Below are 15,302 nucleotides of genomic sequence, written 5' to 3'. Positions count from 1 at the left end.
TAAAAATCTGTTACAAATAGCTATATGTAAGATTGCTACAAAAGCATAAATAATTTAATAAAATTTATAATTTATAAAAACAAACTTGTGCTTCTACTTTTATTAAACCAGCTCTCCTGACTAAAGCGAATGAATGAAGGCCATCATTCAGAATTTTCAGCAAGTTGTTCAAATAATGTAGAATTTCCCTCATTTAAGATCACTAGTGTGCTGATTTGGGGCATTCCCCTGTCCCTTCCCGCATAATTCTCTAAATGTTTAGCACTGGGTAACCAGTCATCCCTGGATCAGCAGCATCAGCTTCACCTGAGGCATTGTTAGAAGTATAAATAGCGTGGCCCCACTTCAGTTCTCCTGAAACCTTGGAATTGTCTTAAGAAGCTTCCAGGTGATTCTGATGCATGCTGAAGTCATCAGCTTTCTAACTCCAGCCTTATTTTCCACTATTTCCTTCTGCTTCTGTTTTTCACTTTGGATAAGTGTCTAAAGGTCTTAAAGGTATCCCTTGTGCCCTTCCCAACCCATGTTTCAACAACAATTTAAAAAACAGCAAAAGTAATTTGTAAATTTAAAAATGCCGCATAAATGCAAGGTACTGTTGGTGCTCATTTTAAAGCATATCCAGTTATTAAGCATAGTGATAAGCCTGGTTTCTTACAGTAAAATGCTGTCACTTGTGACTGAGAGTGTACATTTATCAGAGTTGTAAAGGTTGGGTGTGTGCTTTCCCAGGACCGTGTGGTATTTGCTCATTGACTGTTTAGAAGGTCACAGCCAGATGATCTCCTCAGCCTCATCCAGTGTGCCCCAGGCACTCTCAGCTTGTACGGAGCCCATAACGCTGTGAGGCAGTTCCCCCAGAAGCTCCCTCCTCCAGCCCCGCTTGCATCCTTTGTCCAGCCATGCGCCATGTCTACGTGTACAACTACTTACGCAGGGTGTCATCAAATCAAACATTCAACAAAAAAAATCTCATCCATCTTCCGTATCTTAAACCAAAGCAAATCCTTTTTAGAATTATTGCACTAAATGCAATAAACAAAATCGGCAAATAAATTTGTATGCTCAGAATCCGTCAGTCAAAACCATCACATCATACAGAAGTCTTCTGTGATGGGGAAAAAAATATATATCACATCAAACAGCTTCTCAAACCAAAAACAGATACCTAAATTCTTATAATTTCTTGTAATTCTGCAAATAACTGATTTCTCCCTACTCTCCTTTTTAAAAATTGGCCAGCTAGGAGTAAAGAAACTCGGGAAATTATAACAATGCCCTAAAGGAGCTACTTGGATTAAATAATATCTGTCCTATCTTAAGTGAGATTAAGATGGGACAGATGCCATCTTGAATATTGATAAATTAGTTTTAAGGTTGCTCTCAGTTGAGGGATACTTGTGGATGCTATAACTTTAGTAATAGGATTCTCTATTGAGCTTAAAAATAAAGCACAGAGTGTTTCTAGAATATCAGTTTTCTGCTCCTTGTTGTGTGTGGCCTTACGATGATCCACAGGTTTAGGTGGACTCCCATCTCTGTTTGCTCTGTGTAAACATGCTTCAGTGATTGCTGTTTTTTCTTCTTCTCCTTTATGACCTTTAGACTGTAAAAGGTGGAATTTCTGAAACAAGAATTGAGAAACGCATTGTGATCACAGGAGATGGAGATATTGATCATGACCAGGTAAATAAGTTAAGTTCTAGTTCTGGAAATGACCATGTTTGTTTTCTAAGTTTCACATTTGTCATCATGTCACATACCTGTGTAAACCTCTTCTCCCCATACCTCCTGGGTGAAGTCCACCTCCTAAGCAGGACATAAAGACACAGCCTGGATACAGGCTTTCCTACCTCTGAATCAGCATAAAACACAGATTTCTCTTTATTTTCCACTGGCTTTACATGTACTTTTGGGTCTAATCTGGAGGATTTCTGGAAAACATTAGATTTGTGTGGGCCTGGTTTAAAGGCAAGTGATCAAATATTTAAAAATGAATGGCAGTTCAATGCACCAACTTCCAAAAAATGAAGAAAGCCACTAAGCTTGAGCTATGCCTACTTTCAGGAACTTTTCAAGTATATGGCATTAGAAAAGTTGAGTTATTTACTTCCAGGTGTTTTCTCCTATTGCGATTATTGGGGGAGGGGAGGTAATATAAGGTTTCTTACAAAGTGAAAATTTACGTTGATTCTGAAAATTTTTTAAAAGAATCATGCCTCCATTCTAATGTTAAATTTGGCAGCATGCATGGCTTTGAGCAGGTGATGAATGGAACTGCTGGAGACTTTGAGAGCAGTTTTCATTTTAGACTGCAGTCCCAAGTGATGCCGGCAATTTTTTTAAAAGTGATTTTAACTCAGCTTTAAAGGAGACCAAGCTGTTTTCCTTTTATAACAACTTGAAGAAAAGGAAAAGAAATATTCAATTGACTATCTCAGCTGGGGAGGAGGAGCTGACGATAGTTACACAGCTTTGGACATAATACTGAGCTCAGGAAAGAAAATTTTAGAGAACAAAATTCTTCATTTGAGAAAGGCTGCCTATATGTGATCAGAGATAAATGGATTTTTTCATGCCTAAGAAGAAAATTACTCCCAATTTTTTTGACCTTTGTAAGCATGATTTGACTTACATATTCGTAATGTACTTTTAAAATTTTCTTAAGAGTTATTAGAGGTTAAAAGATTGCCTTGACTCTGGATTTTGATATAGGACTGGAGATTCCTAGAGAGCATTAGTACACTTGTCTGCTTACCACGGGAAAATGGGTGACTTATGTGGAAACAAGCCTCCAGTTTTCCAGATTTATTCTACTATCCACTGGAACAGTCTTGAGTTTCGCCTGAGAAATTGGAGCAAACCTGCTTCTTTCTCTCTGGGACTCTTCTCAATAAGCACTCACTGAATTCCTAGAATATGTGAGGCACAAGCTCACCTTTTTTGGCATGGTGGAAAGTGCAAACTAGGGTCTTCTCCCAGCCATTGTTTCTTCCACCGCCCCCCTTCCCCCCACCCATTGAACCTAGGCCCTTTACACACTTTAAAATGCCACCTTTCCAGTACTCAGGTTTTACTTATGTGTATTGTTTTGCCTTTTATAACAAAAGGCAAAATAATTTTGTTATAAAAGGCAAAAGAATGTTTTGGCCTTTTTACCCCAAAATTCAAATCTAGATAGTACTGCTTCTGAAAGGCGAATATTAAAAACACAATCTGAAATACAAGTGCCAAAATAACATATACACCTGACTCTTAAAAAATCATGATGACCCTGTAGCCTTAACTGCTGCTGTTGCAAGGACAGGCATCTCCTTTTTTGTATATGATGTCATGTTTCAGCCCTTTCTAAAACTGAGGTCAGATATCCAAATGAAGAGAACAGAGATTTCGCCTTTTTATGTTTGTGAGATAGCATAAACTTTTTTTTTTGGAGATGGAATCTCCCTCTGGTGCCCAGACTGGAGTGCAGTGGCACGATCTGGGCTCACTGCAACCTCCGCCTCCTGGGTTCAAGCAATTCTCCTGCCTCAGCCTCCTGAGTGGCTGGGACTATAGGCACCCGCCACCACGCCTGGCTAGTTTTTGTGTTTTTAGTAGAGATGGGGTTTCACCGTGTTGGCCAGGCTGGTCTCGAACTCCTGACCTCAGGTGATCCACCCGCCCTGGCATCCCAAAATGCTGGGATTACAGGCATGAGCTACCACACCTGGCCAACATTTTTGAGTAAATGTGATTGTGGCTTTCGGTCTGCTTGTCACCAGAAGCTGTTGGGGGTTCACTTTCTCCTTTAAGCCTGTAATGAGATGACAGAGCTACTTTACATTAAATGATGAAATCGCTTTCCTGTCAAAATCCGATGTTGATCATATAGTGACCTTCATAACATTGACATCTTTTTCAGTTCCTTGCCTACGTTAAAAGGAATCTTAAGGCTGGGTGCAGTGGCTCACGCCTGTAATCTCAGCACTTTGGGAGGCCGAGGTAGGCGGATCACGAGGTCAGGAGATGGAGACCATCCTGGCTAACACAGTGAAACCCTGTCTCTACTAAAAATACAAAAAATTAGCCAGGCGTGGTGGCGGGCACCTGTAGTCGCAGCTACTTGGGAGGCTGAGGCAGGAGAATGCCGTGAACCTGGGAGGCAGAGCTTACAGTGAGCAGAGATGGTGCCACTGCACTCCAGCCTGGGCGACAGAGCAAGATTCCATCTCAAAATTAAAAAAAAATAAAAAAGGCATCTTAAAATGGAAGGACACTTTCACTGGGCCAGACAGAAAACAAGAAATCTTTTTTGTGTTGGCAAATCAAAGAGGCATGCTTTTACAGAAACTTGCTTTGCAGATTCTTCACCCTGTGCTGGTCACGATACTTTTAGCTCCATACCAAGGAGGGGTAAAATACACTGCAGTTTCTCTTCAGAGTGTATTTCTTTCTAAGAAATAATTGCTCAATTTGGCAGTAAGATGTGATGTTTTCTCATAATCCTTATTATTGCCATAATAAATTAACATTTTACAGTATTTAATTTTGCGTGCTGATATTATGGAATGAAAGGAGTTTTAACAAACTGATTTTGAATGTGTTTCAAGATGACTGTAGCAGTTTTTGCTTTTCCCAACCTTTCTGTGAATTAGAATGTACTTCATATGTGTTGCCTTCCCTTGGGTATCATCTACATTTTCTCTAACAATTGCCCTGGTTTGTTGTAGGCAGATCTTTGTAGATCAGATACTCAAAGTATTTGATCATTTGTCGGTAGCTACATTTGGCTCCCATCAGAGCCTGTCCTTGTCTTTGACTTTTCCCAGTGTGGACTGCACAAACCAACGTAGTAAATGGCTTGGATCATTCCAGTCTCCTTCCCTCTGAAGACAGACACACACACACACACACACACACACACACACACACAAAATGTAGAACTGCACCCCTGTGCTTCCTCTCCCTTCCCTATTCCCATTCCAGTCAACACGCTGAAAAGCTTCTCTGCCCTTCCCTGGAACCAGATACCTGCTCCCACTCCTGCTCCACGCTAGCCCTCCAGCCATTCACTCTCCCCCCTTGACAAACACTTGTCTAACTGCCCAGATTGGAGTCTGGTTCCATGTCTTATTTCTCTATTGTCCTAACACAGGTCACTCACAAGAGTTTGTTCCCTGGTGGAAATTTAAGCACCCTCAAATGTCTTCCAAGTTTCTGTGCAAAAAATTTTCGGTATAAAAATGATGTCCTTTTTTTTTTCTTTTGGTAGCTTTACCTTTTTTTAAATGAAACGAGGCTTAGGGTTTCTGCTTAGTATCCTTACAGCTGACAGAAACTATCATGCAAACAAGAAATGCAGTTGTCCCCTTAGGCAGCTGACAGCAAAAGAAAAAATTGCATGGCTTTATTTCAAATGCAGTTTCCTTATGAGATACGGTATTCTCTGTCCTGGTAAAATTTTCTCTTTGTTTTAGCATTCTTTCCTAGACATTTTTTTTTTTTTGGAGACAAAGTCTCACTCTGTTGCCCAGGCTGGAGTGCAGTGGTGCAGTCTTGGCTCACTGCAGCCTCCGCTTCCCGGTTCAGGCAATTCTCCTGCCTCAGCCACCTAAGTAGCTGGGATTACAGGCGTGCGCCAGCCAAGCCTGGTGTTTTTAGTAGAGACTGGGTTTCACCATGTTGGCCAGGCTGGTTTGGAACTCCTGTCCTCAAGTGATCGCCCGCCTTGGCATCCCAAAGTGCTGGGATTACAGGCCTGAGCCACCATGCCTGGACTTTAGAATTCTTTCCTAGACTTCGAGGGTTGTTCTCTGGTGTTTTGTTTTCTCACCCATACTTTAAAAACAAAATGAGTAATAATTAGGAAAGCCATTTTCCTCCTCTGAAAAATAGGATCTTTCCATTGTGCTGCAACACTCTTACAGTTTACTTTCTGATAAAACACAGAGAAACTTTGCTTTCTTACCGCGTGGTCCAAGGAAGGACCCTAAACCACTGGAGTCAGCCCTCTGGGTCCTCCCTGCTCCTATCCTGCTGCTCACAGGCTGGATAGCCTTGAGAAAGACCCATTAATCTTTGTGCCTGCAGTTTTGTCAGCTGTCAAATGGGGACCTGTATTTTATAACCCGAAGATTAGTCAGTCTCTGTTCTTTAGCTTTACTAATTGTATGTTGTTGCTACTGCTCTTTAGTTCTGTGTCTTAGAGGTTTATAGACATCTTTCCTGCAGTCTTTTAGTTCAGCAAACATTTTAGTTCAAACAATTACTGAGAGCCTAAGAGGATAAAGATGAGCAAGGCCTGGTCCTATGCCTTGCAGTTTCAGGCAATTGGGTGATAGCTAGTATCACCTGAATGTCTAGATGAGGCACTGGGCTGGCTGCTTTACAGCATTACTTCAGTTCACACAGAAAACCTTAAAATGATCATTACAACTCAGCATTGGTCTCGGGTTACAGGTAAGAATGCTAAGCTCCAAAGAACTGTTTTCTCCAAATCTCACAGTGAGTATAATAAGCCTGGGATTCAAAGCCAGCATGTTTCCTCCAGGTGTCATTTTTTGAAAGTGGACTGAAGGATTGGGAGATTTAGGAAATGAGAAGCAGTCTGTAAAATGACAGTGAACCCATTTCAAATCTTCCTGCTTTCTCAAATAAAGAAGTGAGTGCCTCTTGGCTTGAGGTTGGGTCCGAGGTGATCAGTGTGCGTGTGTTTTGCCATCGTGAGGTGGAGGCTGTTCCCCAGCTCACAGCCGTTCTCTGTCCTGACCCTGGCAGGCACTGGCTCAGGCGATCAGGGAAGCCAGAGAGCAGCACCCTGACATGTCGGTCACAAGAGTGGTGGTACACAAAGAAACAGAGTTGGCTGAGGAAGGGGAAGATTAAGTAAGGTAAGAGAGCCCTCATTGTCTGTGGCCTTTCTAGTGACTGCTCTGTACTCCTGAACTTGTGAAAGGATGTGAAATGAAAGTTCATATCAGTGTCTTCTTCCTATAGTACATTTGACTTTCTAGACTGTTATCATCCCCAGGTGCATCTGCTCAGGTGTATATAATCTCTGTGAACTGATGGTCGTGTGGTGTCAATAACTCCGATTTATTGAGGGGCTGCTAATGATTGACATTCATATATTGCTTTACTGTTTATCAAGCACATTACTGTAAGTTACATTGATTAATATTCACAATGACCCTTTCTGGAAGATGCTATTAACCTTCTTTGGATGAGAGATTTTTATTATAGGAGAGATAAGAGGGAGATGAGTTAATTCCACCCATCTCTACTAAAAATACAAAAATGAGATGGGCATGTTGGTGCACGCCTGTAATCCCATACTTGGGAGCCTGAGGCAGGAGAATCATTTCAACCTGGGAGGCAGAGGTTGCAGTGAGCCAACATTGCGCCACTGAACTCTAGCCTGGGCAACAGAAGTGAGACTCCATCTCAAAAAAAGATACATCTGAGAATGAACCAGAAAGGAAAAGATTTCTTTGACTGTGCAAAAATGGAAATAAATACTTCAGTTAAGCCAACAGAAACAAAAGCAAACGATTAATAAATGATTAATGTGCTTGGCAGAGAAAGGAATAGTATCCTGAATATATTAAGAACTCTACTGTGTCATTAAGAAAATTTAAACACTTTTGTAGAAAAATGGGCAGAGAATTAAATGAGTAAACTATGTGCAAACCAAAAGATCAATAAACAAAAATTGTCCAGCCTCACTATTACTTAAATCAATGCAAACTAAAAATTCAGTGGACAAGTTTTCACCTATAAATTTGGCAAAACTTATGTTTTTAATAGTGTTGGGAAGGCTGCAGGAAATATATACTGCTGTATAAATTAGTAATATTTTATGGAGGACAATTTGACACAAATATATCTAAAAAAATCCACATTAAACATGTCTACCATTAAACTACTTATAAGAATTTATCTTAATCAGAAATATATACAAATATTCACCTACAAGGGTATTTATCACATTTTAATATTTATATTTGTATAAATTTATATTTGCTAGTATTAGTAAAAGATGAAAGATTTACACACCCTGAAGAGAAACCAGAGTATTATATTTGCTAGTATTAGCAAAAAAAAAAAAAAAATTGAAGTGGTCAAGAGTAGGGGATTAGTTAACACATTATGCTGTTTCCATGTGATAACTAAATCTTGATGAAATGGGTAAATATTTATAATTATCTATTAGGGCTTTAAGAAGCAGGTCTTATCACACAATAACACAGAGTAAGATTACTTTCTGTTGTTAAAATAATCTGTGTGTTGAACAGTCAATAGATAGGTAACCCACAGGAATGGCTGGGTCACAGGATACACATTTTCTACCTTGCATGGCACAGCCACCTGCTGTTGCATACACTAGGAGGCAAGGATTCCTACCGTTTTACAGCTGCCTCTCTGACTTTTTAATTTTTGCTAGCTTGGTTAATATGTGATTATAATTCTCATTTTCTTAATTAATATATTTTCATATGGTTATTAGCCATTCATGTTTTCTCTTCTATGAAAATATAGATGGCCAAAAACTTCAAAACCTTAAATGCTTGTTCACCTCTCTTGCCTGCTTTTGCTTTCATTCTTTCTTTCATTGTTAATTGATTCTTGATAGATTCTACATACTGATTCTTTGTCAATTTTATGTGTTGCAAATATCTTCAGGCTTGTGGTTTGTCTTTCATTATTAAAATAGTTGAATATGGTTAATATTGTTGAATTTATCAAGCTTTTCCTTTATGACTTATGTTCTTTCCATACCCCTAGGTGATAAAGATATTTTTTATGTAGAAATTTTAACATTGTTTTTCATATATTCTTAATCCATCTGAAATCATTTTTTCTAAATGATGAGAAACAGTGGTCTGTTTCCTACATAAGTAGCCAGCATTACAGCACTGTATTGAAGAGCCCATCTTTCCCCCCTCTCATCTGCAGCATCCTATATCAAGTTTCTTATGTGTGGAGGTGTTTCTGACACTATTTCTATTGGTCCATGCGTCTATCCCTGCTCCAGTGCCAGAATTACTATAACTTTATAATGGGTCTTGATATATGGTATGCGTGTCTCTATCCCCCTGCACCCCCTCCCCCCACCACTGATAGTGTTCTTTTTCTTCATTCTTGGCTCTTCCTGTTACATACAAATTTTATAATCAGATTGCTGGGTTCTAAGATTAAATCCTACAATACTTCAATTGGCATTTTAATTATTCTGTAGTTCAATATGGGGAGAATTACATCTTTTTAATATTGTCTTCTTTTCCTTGAACATAAGATGTCTCTATTTATATATACTTTAATGTCTTTCATTAAAATTATATAGTTTTTTAATCAAATGAGGTCTTACAAATCTTTTCTAGCTGTTGTTAGCATAGAGAGATACAGTTGACTTTTCTATGTTAATCTTATGTCTAGCAACCTGACTCTTCATATCTTAGATTCTATTTTAAACACAGGGTATATAATGGGCCTATAAGCAGAAATCATTAACAATTTTAGTAAAAATAAAACATCCAGTGGCTTGAGTAAATGTACTGTGCTATATATGGATATTGATCTTTTTATCTTTGAGATGTATTTCCCTAATGGTTATATATATTTTTTATTTTTTTGAGACGGGGTCTCGCTCTGTCACCCAGGCTGGAGTGCAGTGGCACGATCTCGGCTCATTTCAACCTCCACCTCCCAGGTTCAAGCAATTCTGCCTGCCTCAGCCTCCCAAGTAGCTCAGATTACAGGTGCCCACCATCACGCCCAGCTAATTTTTGTATTTTTTAGTAGAGACAGGGTTTCGCCATGTTGGCCAGGCTAGTCTTAAACTCCTGACCTCAAGTGATCTGCCCACCTTGGCTTCCCAAAGTGCTGAGTTTACAGGCGTGAGCCACTGTGCCCGGCCCCCTAATGGTTTTATTTATTTATTTATTTGAGACAAAGTATCCCTCTGTCTCCCAGGCTGGAGTGCAGTGGTGTGATCTCAACCCACTGTAACCTCTGCCTTCTCGGTTCAAGCAATTCTTCTGCTTCATCCTCCCGAGTAGCTGGGACTACAGGTGCCCGCCACCACGCCTGGCTCCTAATGCTTTTAAATAGGGAAGGCTAAAAGCATTCTTACTTAGGAGTCAGAAGACTGAAGGCTATGTTTTCATCTTGCCAGATATCCAACTATATTGACATTAGGCAAGTCAGTGAATGGTATGATCTACCTTTCCTAACTCATAGGACTTATTCTAAGGATAGAGTAAGATAATGAATGAGAAAAGTGGGTGTTATACAAACATAAGGTAATAGCACTGGATATTTTTTTCTCTAAATTTTATGAATCAGTTGCTTCTTAATCAGGAATACTAGCAAAAAATTGATAACACTCTAAGCTTTACCAGTAGCTCCACCTTCACTTGTGGCATTTTAATAAGTTTTTAAATGAATTCATTATATCACTTATTCCTAGCACCTTATGTTCATTTTTACAATGGACACACACAGACACACACACAACTTTTGAAGTTTGCCTATCTCAGAGGCTAACTTTTATGAGAAGCCTTGTTAAACAGATTTAGGAAGTTAAAGTATAAACTTACATATAAGGTGAACAAACTAGATAAATTTGGAAACATTCATTCATGCATTCAAAAAGTATTTAATGAGTGCCTAAATGTGCTAGGGTAGGGCTGGGTATTGAGGATTCCGTGATAGACAAAGCAAACATGGTCCCCCTCCTTGGCAGAGAGGATGTGCTCCAGGAAGGTAGGTGTGAATATTAACAAATGAACAAAATGTAAATGTGATCAGCCCTCTGAAGGAAATAAAATGCTATGAGAGAACAAAATAGGAGACTTGAAGTATCATAAATTTAACCAATTTCCTTTAGAAACCAGTTTACTTGAGAAACAAAGTTTGAGTTTAAAATCTGAAGGATGACTAGGAATGACCTCAGTGTCTCAAAGTCATTTTGGCATCTCCACCCCCCACTGGCTGCAGCTCGCTCTTAAAAAATTTCCTTTGCTGGTGACTGTCAGATCTGGGAAGAGTGTATTTTCACTGCTTCAGCTACTGTCTGGCTGCCCTGCCAGGATCCCACAGAGGCAGCAGGTGGGCTGAGGCAAAGAGCAGGATCAGGACAATATCTGAATGTCAAAAAAGAAGGGGAACTGTCTGCAATGTATCTGCTCCATCTCCCTTTTTCAGGCACATAAAGCTCTCCTCCTGACCTGATCTTGCCCTTTGGAGTAGCTCTGAGCTTTTGATCAAGTGTTGAAAGTAGGGGGAGGGGAGAGCAAACAGAAAGATGGTAAAAGAACAACCTGCAGAGGACGAACCTCCCAAGTCCACCTTTCTCAGTGGGTGGCAGCCTGCTGTGAGGCAGAGAGGAGCTAAATGCAAACTCTGTTAAAAAGAAAACACACTTCAGATGAGGACTTCACTAAATCTTTGTAACTTTTTAATGTCCTTTCAAGGACTACTCCCTCCTGCCAGCTTAGCCCAAATGCATATTTATGAGCCCTCACAAGGATGAAAAATATTGCTGACCTTATCACCACTGCAGTGGTATTCCCAAACGGTCCCGATCAGGAGGAAGAAGGGTTTCAGGCTTGGTGGTGTGATCTGTGTGGTCTCAGAAAGAATGAGCCACAGGAGAGGGAGCTCTCCCAACCCAGACTTCACAGGAGCCTCTCTGACTCTTAGAGTAATAATTGATGTAAGGTAAAAAAGTGAATGAAGCCTCCTGTTCATCCAAAAGCAGTGAGCACCTGAAGGATGAAATGACAGAGGAGTGGCTGCTCATCCTTTCACTCATCCATTCATGTATTTGTTCATTGCATAAATATGTATGGAATGCCCACTGGGTATCGTCTGCTGTTTTCCCATGGAAATATCAAATAAAATAAGGTCTGCACTTCAGACAATAAATCAGTGGTAGCAGAAGAATTTCAAGTTTTGCGATATATTCTGAATCTCGTGTAATGGGAACAAGAAGGAGAGACCTCTGACTCAGAATAGAGCATCAGAGATGTTTCACTTAAGCTTCGTGCTGGGTAGGAGTTAGCTCTGTGAAAAAGGAGTAAAGGGGGCCATTCCAGGCAGGATTGGGAGCATTGAACCTGACGCTCCAAGAACAGTGCAAAATCAGATGTAGCTGGATTGTGGGATACTTGTAGGAGAGTAATGGAGATGCAGGAGGAAGGAGGCAGAGGCCCGATGTTAAGGAGTCTTCTGGGGTTGCTCCTCCTGTGTTTGAGAGATGGTAAGGATATAACTTACCTTCTTTGTGACTTGTTGACTGTCAGCATGAGGCTGTGGAACTTAGTGCATTAGGAAGATGGGAGCGGAGGAGAATCACACATCATATTTAGGTTTTTGGCTTGGGCAGGGAGTTGATGTTGGCACCTATAATTTGAATCGTGCAATACATGAGTTTTGTCTTTTGCATGTCATGGCCATATTACTATGGCTGGTCTTCTCTGCTTGGCTACCTTAAAGCAAAGGTGTATTTTTGGTTCTGCGGTACTGCTGGAGAGACCAACTGTCATGGGGATTCTGGAGGAAACTTAGAAGTGAATCTGTAAGTCCCCATCTTATAACATGACATTAATTGGAAGTGTCCTGGATCATCTGCATGTTAAGAGGGAGCATAGGATAGCAGATTTGCTGGGTTCATATCTACTTCTTAGTTGTTTGACCTTGGCTGGTCTCATCCCTTTGTCCCAGAGCTGTCATCTGTAAACTGGGGATGATAATAGAAGCAGGAGGGCTTGTTTCCAAGGCAGGTTGTTAAGAACTTTTTATAACCTATAAGGTCGGCCATGAACCCTTTTTGCTCTTAAGAGTCCAATAAAAATGAGAATTTTCTACCCCAGAGATAATGAGGTTGAGATGCATGTGAAATGCAGAAATGGCACATTCGGGAGCACAAGAGCTTTGAGAGTGCAACAGGCTTCTGAGCAGGAGAGAGATTTGTGAGTCCCCTGAATGAATTGTGTACTGATGAAGCCTGTGTTTTGAGCTGTGTTATCCAGGGCTAGCTCAGAGTTGAGGTCTGGGGAACAGAGGCCATAAAGAAGGAGGAGCCAGGAGGCAGAAAGGAAACAGGGAAAAGGGGGAGGTGACACAAGCTGCAAGGCAAGATAACTTCAAGAAGGAGAGAGTAACCAAGTATTAAATATGGCAGAAAAACCAAATGAGCATGTTTTTGGGAACTGATGAACAGAAGTCAGCCTGGAGGCTTTGTCAGAGCTGTTTCAGTGTGGTAGTAGGGAGAGAGCCCTGTAACAGGTTGAAAACACATGAAAACATATTAAGTTGAAAACCCAGTAACAGGACCTTTTGCTCTTCCATGAGCTCTGCCTGCCTTCATCTGAGAAGATGGAGAACATTAGGTGTCATGGAGCCATTGGAGCTAGTGGTGTGATTATTAAAAGCAGGGTCAATTCACCATTCCCTGGAACCTCTTAGACATCCCACCCATTAACCTGCAATGAATACCTCTAAATTAGTTGTGTTGCTTTTTCCATTGTTGTGGTACACGAATGCCAATTTCTAAACAAAACAATCTTGTGTTTGTTTCAAAGTCAGGGTGATGTGCAGGGTTTCAAAACATGAACTCATAAGCCAAACAGGAAATTAACATTAGCTGCCTAGCTGACTTGATGAGAGAAAAGAACCCTGTTGGCTGAACTGAGCTCTAGCTAATCATGAGCCACTCATTTACATGTGGGCCCTGATGAGTGTCACCCCTGACCTTCAAAGAGAACAAACCTATTGACTTCCAGATGATTATTTCAGTTCTGCAGGCATATCAAGTGTGTTGCATTTTTATTTTATTCTGTTTTTACCTAGTTGTGCTAGTCTCATACCTAAAATTAGCATCTTATTACTGCTTCATTTTCAATATAGATTAATCACACCTCAGATGAGGACTGACTTCTTCTGCATGGAAATAAAAAGCCAGTTTTGGTTTAGTGAGTTTTAGGCATAGCCAGTTTTCACTCTGAAATGCTGTGGAATGTTCTCATTTAACATTGCTAAATCTACCAGGTGTTATCAATGAGTCAGTTACAATCTATTTGAACTCCCCCCCACACAAGAGGTGCTGGGTGCCACTGCTCTAATGCGTACATTAAGACCAGGCAGTAGTCACTCATTCCCCAAGGCTTGCTCTTGGACATAACCATTACTGACTATTATTTTTTCAAATGAAACTATCTTTATTGTTTTTTTCTGGTAATAAAAGAGAGGTTATAACTTTTTAAAAGGGAGAGATAGTAGAAAATGTCAGTGATCCATAAGTACCATGCTCCCAGAGACAGAGAATTTCTTTCCAGTGTGTATGTGTGTACTCATAAATATACACACATGTAGACACTCACATACACACACCCCCCCCTCTTTCTATATAGGCTGATATTGTGATTCTTGCTTTTTCCTCCACTTTAATAGTACATTATAGCTATTAATCCTTGTCGTTACCTCATCATTTTTCAGCAGCTGTTGAATGGATGAGTGATGGTTTACTTAAATAACCCCTATTAATGGGCACTTAAATTAGCCCTCAGTTTTCACAATTATTACATAGCTTCAAAGATTATACTTGTTTGTACATTTTTGTATGTTGATCTCATTGTTTCTCCAGGGCAAATATGTTTGAAAGTGGACTTGGTATGCCATGAAGGTTGTTTTTTGTTTTTGTTTTTTTGAGACAGAGTTTCACTCTTGTCACGCAGACTGGAGTGCAGTGGCACAATCTTGGTTCACTGTAACTTCCGCCTCCTGGGTTCAAGCGTTCCTCCTACCTCAGCCTCCCGAGTAGCAGGAATTACAGGTGTGTGCTACCACGCCCAGCTAATGTTTGTATTTTTAGTAGAGACGGGGTTTCCCTATGTTGGCCAGGCTGGTCTCGAACTCCTGACTGACCTCAGGTGATCCACCCGCCTTGGCTTCCCAAAGTGCTGGGATTACAGGCATGAGCCACCACTGCTTGCCCACCAAGGGTTTTTGACATATTACCAAATTGTCCTCCTTAATGGTTCTGCAAACATAGACCGCCACTAGCAGTTTGTGAGCATATGTTTCCCCACAGCCTTGGTAACAACTAAACATTATTAAACATTAGAAAAAAGCTTTGCTAGTGTGATCAGGAAAGAGCATTTGTTTCTCCCTTGTTTAAACTGTGAGGAAAGAACCTTCTTTGATTGTATTTTTTCAATGCTAGTGAAGTTAGAATACACGCATACATATGCTACACACAGGCACAGACACACACACATAATTTGCATTTCTTTTGGTTGCCAGTTTGTATCCTTTGT

The 15,302-nt window shown here is 40.3% G+C and overlaps 1 protein-coding gene across 32 annotated transcripts in view; it reads left to right on the top strand.

Annotated features, from left to right (window-relative positions):
- Window positions 1–15,302, top strand: part of EPB41L2 (erythrocyte membrane protein band 4.1 like 2) — a 223,396-nt gene that overhangs the window by 197,826 nt on the left and 10,268 nt on the right. For all 32 annotated transcript variants that reach the window (XM_063724618.1, NM_001377040.1, XM_009242249.4 and 29 more), the window contains 2 exon segments: window positions 1,606–1,686; window positions 6,760–6,872. In XM_063724618.1, coding sequence (XP_063580688.1) covers window positions 1,606–1,686; window positions 6,760–6,867 — 189 coding nt within the window. In that variant the 3' untranslated portion in view covers window positions 6,868–6,872.

Source organism: Pongo abelii, chromosome 5 (genome assembly GCF_028885655.2).
Source record: "Pongo abelii isolate AG06213 chromosome 5, NHGRI_mPonAbe1-v2.0_pri, whole genome shotgun sequence".
Taxonomy (NCBI): Eukaryota; Metazoa; Chordata; class Mammalia; order Primates; family Hominidae; genus Pongo; species Pongo abelii.
Note: the sequence above shows the minus strand (reverse complement) of the source record. Positions and strands in the feature narration are given on the sequence as shown.